This window comes from Periplaneta americana, chromosome 8, assembly GCF_040183065.1.
Source record: "Periplaneta americana isolate PAMFEO1 chromosome 8, P.americana_PAMFEO1_priV1, whole genome shotgun sequence".
NCBI lineage: Eukaryota > Metazoa > Arthropoda > Insecta > Blattodea > Blattidae > Periplaneta > Periplaneta americana.
Genome location: NC_091124.1, coordinates 131,248,552 through 131,261,007, shown reverse-complemented (window position 1 = coordinate 131,261,007; position 12,456 = coordinate 131,248,552). Strand labels below are relative to the sequence as shown.

The 12,456-nt window shown below is 35.6% G+C and overlaps 1 protein-coding gene across 4 annotated transcripts in view; it reads right to left on the bottom strand.

The window, feature by feature from the left end:
* Ttc30 (tetratricopeptide repeat domain 30) overlaps positions 1 to 11,728 on the bottom strand; it is a 123,359-nt gene extending 111,631 nt beyond the window's left edge. For 2 of the 4 annotated variants that reach the window (XM_069833635.1, XM_069833636.1), the window contains exons 1-2: positions 11,572 to 11,728; positions 1,281 to 1,346 (exon numbers count right to left, since the gene is read on the bottom strand). In XM_069833635.1, the coding sequence (XP_069689736.1) occupies positions 1,281 to 1,346; positions 11,572 to 11,631 (126 nt within the window). In that variant the 5' untranslated portion in view covers positions 11,632 to 11,728. Of the gene's footprint in view, positions 1 to 1,280; positions 1,347 to 11,263; positions 11,399 to 11,571 lie in introns of those variants that run through there. The other 2 variants (XM_069833637.1, XM_069833638.1) reach the window with 2 other exon arrangements.
* Between the last annotated feature and the right edge of the window lie 728 nt (positions 11,729 to 12,456).

The following is a 12,456-nucleotide window of genomic DNA, read 5'->3' as shown; positions in this document are numbered from 1 at the left end:
CCATATAGCCTAAAATATAAGTTACAACGAACTTAATTTATATTCCAATTTTCATCGAAATCCGTTCAGCCATTATCGCGTGAAAAGGTAACAAACATACAGACAGACATACAAACAAAAATTTCAAAAATGCGATTTTCGGTTTCAGGGTGGTTAATTATATATGTTAGGACCAATTATTTTTGGAAAATCGAAAATTACCAGAAAAATTTCGGTTACAGATTTATTATTAGTATAGATTATATAAAACAACTTAAAATAAAAAATGAGATTACCGAATTTACAGGGTGTCCAGCGCATACCTTGAACACCCGCAATATACACCCCTGGCCATTACACATTTATTTACATTTACATTACTATGATTTTTAACATTTCTTTTGTAGTTATACATTTATATCTTCTTTCCTTATAATTTCCCCAAATTTATCCCTACTACCACCTAAGATTCTATACTCATTCCTCTTCACCTTTAAACCTTATCTACATTCTATTTTCCACTTCAGTCATTGTCCTAATACTATTGTGTACTGTCTACTCTACTCTACAATTTGTCTACTATTTTCTAACATTCCTATTCAGTGTCTATATACTAATTGTTCTATTCTCAATATTTCTCTTAGCAACCACTTTTTATACACTTTCCATCCTTTGCTTTTACCTATTTTTAATGATTCCCTTATTCACCCATTCAACTTTATCCTTTCTCTCTTATTCTCTATCATCCCTTCCTTGCCTACTATTATACACTTAGGTATTTACTTTAGTTCCTTGTTTCCATATCTATCTTACTCCACTACTTGCACGTACTTCTCTCACTTATCACTTTCTTTTCTGTGTTTATTCTATCATTTTTGTCAGCCCTAACTTGTTTGCACTCTCTTTCATCGCTACTTCCACATTATTCTGTTCTCAATAGTAAATGTCTAAATTTTGCATAAATAAGTTGGTGGAGGCGCAGAACTTTTCGAGCCCATGGGCGTAGTACTATCTAAATATGGGATTCAGTGAAACTCTAATACTGAAAATCCGTTAAGTCACTGATATTATTTGTGTCATCAACTTTTAATTTCACTCTTATTTAATAAAGAATTTAATTAAATTTAAGCTATTGTACTGAAATCTCACCTTAGGCCTAATAAACAATAGAGTTATAAAACTTCACAATACTTACCAACAATGGTTGATATGAAAACTACAAATCGTACTCGCCTAGAAAAATGGGAGAAAGAATATAAAAGTAGGCCTACTTGTTTCATTGGATAATGACTTGAACTTACAGGTTGGTTTGTTTCCAGTACATTTGTCAGCACTTGAATTGCATCACTGTATCGCTGTTCTTTTATCTGAAAACAAATAAAAGGAATACAGAATCAAAAATTCTAATACTACATATTACTGGTACATCAAAATAACATTGAAATATGGCAGTATGGTGTGGATAATTTGTGAAAAATTGAAAGTGCTCAATACATTTTAACTACCACAGACTCACCAGAAGTCTTAACAGTATATCATATAGAGGCAGCAATTTATACAATGAACTAATATAAAATATCAACTAACTTAACATAGAAAAATAAAAAAATATAAAAAAAACGTACAAAACGTTTTTATTGACACATATACCATTTTACACGAGTGAATGTCGAAATTTGAAGCTTTAGTAATTAACTTTCTCTCCTTGATTGATACTGCTCTTGCTCGTTTTATGTCCTAGGTAGTCAGATCTGAGGTCTAGGATGGGGAGAGAAACAGACATTCTGGATGAGACAATGCCACACATGCCACAGAAACTTGAAGACTTCCATGTGTTAACACTGCCATGAGCCCAAAAGGGGTATCAGGTACCTAAGAGGTCGAAATGAACACTCCTAGACGGGCCCTGTAGCTGAAGTCTGCTTGTTACCTAGTATTAAGTTTGTAAAGGTAGCCCCTTCACATGCCATAAAAACACTTGGGGGGGGGGGGGGGCATAGAGGTAGAGCTCCACACTTTCTTGACCTTAGCTCTAGAATTAGATGGTGTGGTTGCCACTGCCTTTTAACCCCAGGAAAGATCCAGTACTCAATTTGATAGGAGGCTGAGTGAACCTCGATATTAAGTTTGTATTGTATTATATTGTGACAGCCGGGAAATGATCTCACGACCGGCAGAAGGAGGGCGAGGTCGGCCGTAGCTCGGCGTGGGAAATGAAGTGCGCGCGCATCTGCTTCCTGGGGCATGTGCTGTGGCGTAGAGAGGAGAGGAGAGATAGCGACGCGGCAGAGAGGGAAGAAATCCAGAGAATTCGGGAGGTACCATCTTCTGGACATCCATGGAAATTTCTAGCATTGTACTTTCCCGAAACTATGGTTTGCTATTAAAAGAAGAGACGCAAGTGAGCTGAGCAGTTGTTATTGTAGTCATTGGACAGCAAGCCAGCCAGTCTTGTGTAGCAGTGAAGCCAGCTTCGAGACCAGAGTTCGACATGAGTTGTGTCCATAATTGTGGGAGCAGTGAGTGAGTGCAGTGGACCGCAGTTGGGGGACCTGAGTTCGAAGTTTAGTGGATTGTCTCTGAAGGTCTGGGGTTCGAGATACTGTGAACTCGAGTGACTGAGCTAGAAGAACTAGCCAAGGCAAACGAACTGTGAACTGAGAACTGACAGTTCTGATTTGTAGGCTAAATAGTGCTTTGTGAACATTAGTTAAAATTAGCAGTACATTGTTGTTCTCAATAATCCAAGTAAATTGTCATTGTCGTCTGTGGAGTGCAATAACGAATGCTGTGTTACTGTGTGGAGTAGAAATCCCATTGTTGACGGGAGTGTTTAAATTAAATTATTGGAAGTGACTACTGTTGTAAGAATAAAACTACATTATTGTTTTGTAATAAAAGTTACAATATTTTACCTTGTATAATCCATCTTTAATACTGTGCTTCAATTTCAATGTATATTTCTTCATTTATTTATTATCATCCAATGGCTTTCATGTAGTGGTTTCTGTCACAATTCTTGTATATGACATCACCACTACACTTAATTACATTTATCTAATTTGCCGTTCATCACATCTCCACTCCTCATAACATTATACTGGTCAAGGATGAATATAAGTGAATTTTAATTTAGAGGTACAGCTGTATATATTTTCCTAGATAGATGAGTGATGAACTTTTCACTTGTCTGTTTAGTTCATCATGGAACTTCAGTCTCGTAGCAGTCTGGAGTTTTGTTATGATCCAAACTATCTCGTTCTGGACCACCTGGAGCTTGAGTCTTCACACAGGTGTAGCATATCGATGGCTACAAAGTGATACCTCGCAACCACAAAATTGATCATTTAGTTCAACTACATTATTATTTAGAATAACTACGTTATTATTATTATTTTATTATTATTATTATTATTATTATTATTATTATGTTCACAGAACTAGAGTGTTAACTAATAATTTGTCCGCAAGTAGGAGATCTTGCAAAGTACAAACATACATAAAAATTTTGTCTATTTTGAGAGAAATTAATTTTTTAAAACAGTTTTCTCATTCACCTGTAAATACACAGATTAGAGGTATAACCATAGGCGGAGAGAGAACCATTTCCTTGGAGGGCAAAGCAAAACCATAGAATTCCCATATAACGGGGTTGTGGGAGACATCATTTACCTCCCCCCCCCCCCCGTTATAGCTTGACTGTGGTACAGTATATTGGAATATGATCATTTAATAAAAGTATTTTTGAGGGGCATATTTCTTACAGTGTTACATCCATATCCGCGATGTTTCGAACCGAGTTGTATAGGGCTTGAACTGTAGGACTACTACAAATTATAATAGGGCATAACTTAAAACAATCTCCCTCTTTTTCTCTCTCGTACAGAAACATATGCATACATCAATAAAACTACGTAACAGTGCTAACAGAAACATTTTTATAAGAAGTTTACCTTCCTGAAGATATCATATTAAGGAACCTGGTGGTTCATTGCTGCCCTCACATTAGCCCGCCATTGGTCCCTATCCTGAGCAAGATTAATCCAGTCTCTATCATCATATCCCACCTCCCTTAGATCCATTTTAATATTATCTTCCCATCTACGTCTCGGCCTCCCCAAAGGTCTTTTTCCCTCCGGCCTCCCAACTAACACTCTGTATGCATTTCTGGATTCGCCCATATGTGCTACATACCCTGCCCATCTCAAACGTCTGGATTTAATGTTCCTAATTATGTCAGGTGAAGAATACAATGCGTGCAGTTCTGTGTTGTGTAACTTTCTCCAATCTCCTATAACTTCATCCCTCTTAGTCCCAAATATTTTCCTAATCACCTTATTCTCAAACACCCTTAACCTATGTTCCTCTCTCAAAGTGAGAGTCCAAGTTTCACAACCATAAAGAACAACCGGTAATATAACTGTTTTATAAATTCTAACTTTCAGATTTTTTGACAGCAGACTGGATGATAAAAGCTTCTCCCATATTTATTCTGTGTTTAATTTTCTCCCAAGTATCATTTGTATTTGTTACTGCTGCTCCCAGGTATTTTAATTTTTCCACCTCTTCAAAGGATAAATTTCCAATTTTTATGAAGATATCAAATTATGAAATGTAAATTCTAATTATTTTATTTAATCTCATCTTTAAGTTTGCACATTATACCGGGATCACTTTTATTTTTTCTGCATTGTTGTGCAGTATGTTACTTATACATCTCCAAGTGGCGCCCTGAACACCTGCAAACTTCTAACATATGAGTGCAGGCTGTTACAAAAGAAACATTATAGTGCTTCCATTCCTCAAATGAGGTATAGGAATTCTTATACATTTAGAAATTTAAAATAAATACAGTATTATAGTCCAGACACATGATCTGAAAACATTAATTCATCAATTTAAGCACAGAAACTTAATCATAAACAAAAACAAAAAAGATCTTTTGAATTAATAGAATAATAGAAAAAAAAGACGTCAGACAAGTTTGGGAGAGCCCCCCATAACTCCGCCTATGGGTATAACTTCTTAGCAGAGAAGGGACTTCAAAGTCATGAAGTGATCGAACAGATTCCACTCGGCAGTACCATCTGGTGTCACTTAGAGATTTCAAAGTCAGAGTTCCATTGGCAAATGATTTACTACTTTTTCGGATCATTTCAAATATACTGTGTCTTTTAGCTGATCCCTCAATGAAGGTACAGAGACTTTGCAGGATATGAAAAGTATTTAGAATCGATTGGATTCCTTTACAGAAACTGACAATATATAAATTAAGTATATAAATGAGCATGACAGTGTACATACATTGCAACTGGATTCTCTGTTGGTATTCTTGTTGCAACCTCTTTGTGTATTCCACGCATATAGCTGCACCATTGTAACACTGCCCACATAAGTTTTTAATGTCAATGCCAAAGAAAGTATTACAGATTACAATAACATAGCAAGTGATTCTCCATCACATCTTTCTGTCCAGTAGAATCCTTCAAATGATTCATGGGTTTTCACGTTTTCTTCAACATATCTTATTTCAATTGCTACTTGTTCATGCTTTATCTATTGTTACACAACATTTTCAAGATGGATGCCACTATTGATCATTCTTAAGTTGAATATAGTAATTAGTCAATTTTCTACTCAAAAATATCCATTTTCGCAGCAAGGGAGTAGGGGAGATAGGAGTTTGGAAGCTTCCCCCCACCCCTTAATAACAAAATACCGCAATCGCAACTAAACGCAAACTAATATAAATAGTACACCAATGAAAGTAGGGAAGATAATAATGTAGCATTAATAACAAATTAGCATACTCGCAACTAAACGCAAAATTATAGGAAACAGCCTAAATACACAAATAGTCCTTGCAGCTGAAATTATGCACACAGTTCACTCTGGACAAGAGTTAATTTAATTTTTTTTTTTTTTCGTTGTTGGTAAATCTATAGCATCTATTAGATGCTTTATGGTTGTGCTAACAGATGGAGTTACTTGTCAACAATGTGACGCTCAAATGTGTGTTCAAGTTACTGCCCAGCGACAGTCCTGATGTATTTTATATTTGTGATGATTGGTTAATTAATATTAACCCGGCACACTCACAATCACACTCACATTCATACAAATTTCCAGACTCTAGACACCCAGGGAATTCCTCTTCTTCAAGAAAAATTGGTCAATGCAGAGTATCCAATGCCCACTGAACGAATATTTCACACTTTTATCACTGCCAATGTTGCGCCATAAACCAATTTTCGGCAATCTAATGTAAAAGACTGCCTACAGATATTTGGAAAGTTTCAGAGAAAATACACAAATTCAATTTTCTAACACAATTTTTTTGTTTTTATGAATTACGTAATTTGCTGGGAGACATCGTTAGATATAGACCACTCTTACACTAAACCTGGAGTAATTTAAGCTTATTAATCAGATATGATTCTACTTACTGTTTTTTTTATATGCTCACCTGTATGTAATTTCTATTTTATACATATTTCATTGTTATTTTCCATCCGAAGATCATTAAGAACACTGAATATTACTTAATATCTCCTATCTTTCTTCAAATAACTTAGTTTTTATATGCCATTTTCATTTGTTTTCATAAGTTAACAATGAAGCACATTGGGAGCAACATATAAGAAATTATTTTCCTACACAATCCACGTTATATTCACGTTGTTTTGAAATGATTAATCGAAGATGGTTTGCTTATTATTTACAGTATTACACGCACATTTGTATGTAATTTCTATTCCATAAGTTTTTTTTCTATCCCAAGATCATTAAGAATGGTGAATATTATTCATGCTTGTTTCCTGTATTTCTTAAAATAATGTTATGTGACATGTTAGTTTTTCTTTGTCATTATTTACGCAAAAATGATGTGGCAAAAATAAAAAATAATAATAATTTCGTACTCACTCCACATCCTATATATTCACATTTGTTTTTCAGTGATTTATTAAAGAATGTACCGGTATTTAAAAGACTAATAATTTAGAAACATGTTACATAAACCATCCTTGTCGCAAAAGAGAATGCTCCCTGGACCAAATTATCGTATTTTGCAGTGGTCGTCAGTACTCGCTGAAATGGGTAATATAATATAATTGTGTTGTATGTAGCAAGCGGGGTATCAGGGCTGCAAGCCTCAATGATTATCCGATGTGTAGCACATGATGTAAAAAGCGGGGTGATGATGATCCGATGTGTAGCACATGATGTATAAAGCGGGGTATTGGGGCTGCAAGTCCCGATGATGATCCAACGTGTAGCACATGATGTGAAAAGTGGGGTATCAGGGCTGCAAGTCCTGATGGTGATCCGACATGTAGCACATGATGTAAAAAGTGGGGTATTGGGGCTGCAAGCCCCAATGATGATCCGACGTGTAGCACATGATGTAAAAAGCGGGGTATCAGGGCTGGAAGCCCCGATGATGATTCAAAGTGTAGCACGTGATGCAAAAAGCGGGGTGATGATGATCCAATGTGTAGCACATGATGTAAAAAGCGGGGTATCGGGGCTGCAAGCCCCAATGATGATCTGACGTGTAGCACATGATGTAAAAAGCGGGATATTGGGGCTGCAAGTCCCAATGATGATCCAACGTGTAGCACATGATGTAAAAAGTGGAGTATCAGGGCTGCAAGTCTCGATGATGATCCGACGTATAGCACATGATGAAAAAAAGCAGGGTGTCGGGCACTGAAAAGTGCCTTTTCGAAAGCATGATGATGCGCATTTGACAAACACAGTGTACGTACTTGCTAATAATCCCTTTTTATTTGTCGTTATTTACGTAAAAATGATGCGCCAAAAATAATAATAATTTCGTACTCACTCCACTTCCTATATTCACATTTGTTTTTCAGTGATTTTTAGTCATGCAAATTTGTTGCAAGTGTAAAATCGCCGATAATTTTATTTACACACATCGCAAAATCTCAGTATGTCCAAAAATTGACATTCATTTTTTGCTTTGGAACCACAGATTTTTTTTTTTTTTTTTTTTTTTGCGAATTGTTTACTGAGTAGAATTGTGTAAATTTAATTTATTAAACGTGATATATTTATTAATTTGTGCCTTGTGAAGTTATTCCATTTCTCTGTTTAATATAATGAGTCAAAAAAATGCAAAGAAAGTCAGTTATAATATTATTATCTTGTACATAGCAAGATCGATTATTCAATTGATAGGATATTTTATGAGGTTGTCATGACTGAGATATCTATTGTCAATTGCTTTTATTTGTCAATGGGCCTTGACTGACGGGTATATAAGGACCAGCGCTCTTACGGGTGGAGGTCGAGGTTTGTGATGGCACACAAGCAACAAGTTATACTAAATATGTTTACTGTAAAACTGGCCTATATCTCCTATAGTGGGCGGGACATAAGTAACATTCACCGAGAGCCGAGCCCGGGAATCGAACCTGGGACCTCCTGATCTGGAGGCAAGCATGCTGACCAACAGACCACGGAGGCAGTCAAAGTTAATTTAATACGTACAAACCGGATCTTCACTTCTACCGAACTTTCTTTACGACAATCACTGCACATTAAAACAATACGGCTAATTTTTATTCTTCTTTATTGTGTAAATAGTCCATCCTGCACCACTTTCAAACTCTCCATAACTTTTTGGAATTAGCATTTTTAAACCATATCCAGGGTACACTTTGCCAATATCTTCAAGGAAATGTAAAAATATTGTCCCAGCTTCACTTTGTCCATTTCTTCTCTACATTTGTCTGCACAGAAACTCAAACATACATAAATCATCATGTTCACTTTCACGACCTTTACGCTTCACTTCTGATTTTAGAGTCTCCCACATCCTTTCTACAGTCTGTATATACACTGTGGAATCCTCACTATTTATAAATTCGACACTGTGGTTAACAATACCGTGCAAGTAACCTTCTTTTTCTAAATCCTTGTAACTTTTCCAGCCATCAATGCATATTTTGGTCCCTGGTAAAATGAAGTTTTTGATTAAGGAATAAAGTGTTTCTTCATCCCTTCTATTTACCCTCAAAGCAAAACACTGTTTGGTGTCTCGGTCTATGCCACCAAAAATCCAAATATGTTCCTTTTCCTGTTTTGTGAGTCGTCCTGTTATATTTTCTAACAAATAAGTGTGATTCGTCCACCTCAACTACATGTCCTACACCACCAATCTTCCGTTGACTGTTAGTAATGATAACATAGCAAACTTCCCTGCAAAATCTGTAGTAGTCCACAACAGTATTGGCACTCACTTCGGCTTCGATTGCAGCGTTCAAAGATCTTTATATGGAGTAGCCAGAGATAAATTAACGTTAAACTCGGGGCAAGAGTCAGTTTAGTACGTTCAAACCAGGTCTTGACTGCTATCGCACTTTCTTTGTGACAACTACTGCACTTCAAGCAATACGGGACATTTTTATTCTTATTTCTCTTCTGCCACACCACTTTTCCTTCGGCTCCACAATCAATACACTTCTTATTTTCTTTGCTGGGCAATAATTTGTGGACGCACAGAAATCTATGCAACTTTCAATATCTCTACAAGAGTTATATAATTTGCGTAAATTAAAAGCCATGGTTTGAAAATGGCGCCTTTACTAACAATGCATGTTTATGAGGGTGCTATAGCAATGACGTCACGAGAACTGTTTATTTAATAATGGCTTATAATTGATACAATTTACATAAAATTTTGGTCTAAATATGTATATTCGTCCTCCTGCCACATCGGAAATAATTTCGATACAACAATAAATTCTAAAATACGTATTTTAATTTTGAAAACACACTATCGTAACATAGAAGTTTCATCGAATTTGTTGTTTCTCAACTTGGCCGATTAGCTGAGAATGTTAAGGGGCAGTGCTATAGACCAGGAAGTTCAAGATTCGAATCTCGTCTAAATCAACGTAAGTAAAAAGTTGCACTTATTCATGTTGTTATGTAGTTAGAGATACGTAAAATTAGATGGTAGAATTGGAGTAAAAAGGGTGTAGAGTAGAGTGAAGTATAAACGAGGAGAAGGAAGAGAGACACCTAGTAGACAAAAAGAGAAATACATTTTTTAAGATTTATATCGTTCACTAGAGGAGTTGATTCAACTAAACTGGAAATAATGTGAATCGTTCAGTGACGACTTCTTGGAAATAACCGTGGGTTCAGTATTATACTGCCATGCTAAGAAGGCAGTAACTATAAAAATCATAAATATGCCGTGTTTGGTATCGTTGGATTCGTCTCGATGTTTTGCATCGTAATAGGCCCTACAACCTTTAAATGTAGTAAAAATTATTTTTGTTCAAATTAAAACGAAAAATCACTTTTGCCGATTTTTCAACTTCATCAGTGACAAAAAGCAGTATGCACTACCCACACTGTAAGAGAGCAGTATCTGTACCTATACTGCTTTTTTTAAACTGTATTGCAATCCCGCCATTCAACTTCAATAATGACAGAAAACAGTAAATACAGGCTACACTGAAAGAAAATAGTCTCTGTAGCTATCTATACTATTGGGAGGCCTACTCTGAATGTAAAAATTCCAATGATTGGAGTTTCCAGTGGTCATTCACTTTACAGGAATCATGTAAATAAGAACCTTGACTTTGAAACAATCTATGTGTTCGCTGACTTAGAAAATGTTGTAATGTTGCCTCATATTGACAGTTTAAAAAAGTCATCTTACTATGGTAATATCAATCACGAACATTGCCCTTCGTGGCATTACCCCTCTATTAATTTAATTGTACTGACATAGCCTACACTACAACAGCAACTTACTAAGGGAATATTTAGAGGGTTTACTATTATCTGCAGTAGGATTCAGAATGTATCCCCCATGAATACGGAGAGATTACTGTAAGTACCTCGCGAATACAGCTCTTGTTCATTAGAAAGTGCACTTGGATCCGAGTCTTTGGTATGGAAAAATTGTCTCTCTGGCTATTCAGCTAACATAAGTTACCGAAGTAGAAACCTGAGAAGAATTTTATCCTACTTCTATTTAATAACTATAAATAATAGTTGTAGGCCTAACAGTGGGGGAGCCTTAGGGTGCTATGTGAACCTACACTAATTTCTGTATTAGTGAAAAGTCATCATATGCTGTTTGTTTATTTTTAAGTCTAAGTTACATAGATCCTATTGGAACAACTCTAGAGTAGAATATTCGTAAGTAGCTAAGACCTGTGCCATAGCATTGCCAGAAACCAAGGCTAAGTATAGGGAAAAGTTTGTGAAGAAATCATTCCAGGGAAATACCCTGACTTACCTTTCTTTCGCAGATTTATTTTTATTTATTTTGTTATGTACTTTTTTTTGTACAAAAGAAAAGTACAATTTTTTGGTTCACGGAAAATAATCGTCTTTATTCGCCGATCAAAACACATTACTCAGTTTAACTTGATATTTTGCAAGAGCATCTACTAAGTTAGTCAAATCTTAAAAAGATAGAATTCAGCAACTTCGCCGATGTCACTAAATGTATAACAGTACTCGAAAAGAATTTAGGCTACAAAAACAAAATAGATAAGTTACAGAAACTTAACTTCCGTGTATAACATAGGCTATTTATATTACCATTGTATAAACTGTCTTTGTGTACTCTCCATCCTTAATTGGTATATTCTGAATCAACATGTCACATCGACGAATATACACTCACTTCACTACCATTATTCGCAAAACTATGTATTTCGGTTGTCATGACAACAAAAGTCAACGCATACTATCGATTATATATCGACTAAAAGATCGAAACTTAAAGAGTTCATATCACCCTAGATCATATATACTAACAGATAGCTCTTTTATATAGGCTTTAGGGTTTGCAGTCGAGGCCGGCTTGATGTAGTTCAATAATCGTCAACAGATGGCACAATGACCAACACCATCACGAGACACGAACTCTGAACCAAAGAGTTTGTAATACTTACTAGAGACACATACCCGTGAGTGGCAGGCAAGAAAAATGTCACAAATTGAATCGGCTAGCATCCGCCATTAAAGGGAGTGTTTGCGGCGCAAAATTCGAAAACAGTACCACAATACATTGATGTAGCCTGGTGATAGACACTGTTTTAAACATCTTTTACAAAGGATGAGCCGTGATGAAATAAACATGAATGACAGAGGAGCGCTATATTTATTAAAGTATTATAATGGTTCATCTTTGGCGATATTCTAAAAAATAAATTAAATCACCCACATACACTCGGGATAACTATGTGAAATAGTGAATAAAGGCAATGTCAGCATTAATTTTCAGTATTACTAGTATTGTTTTAAGGACATAATAATGGATATTTACTGTAATATTTCAAGTGATCTATATGTCAGTCCTTTCAAGCAAAGGAAGAGGAAGGTATATGAGGCTTAGAAAATATTTAGTGGTGAAATATGAGATCATAAAAATTCTGGAAACAGATTTAAAATATAATGAGAATAAATTTTATCATAAAACAA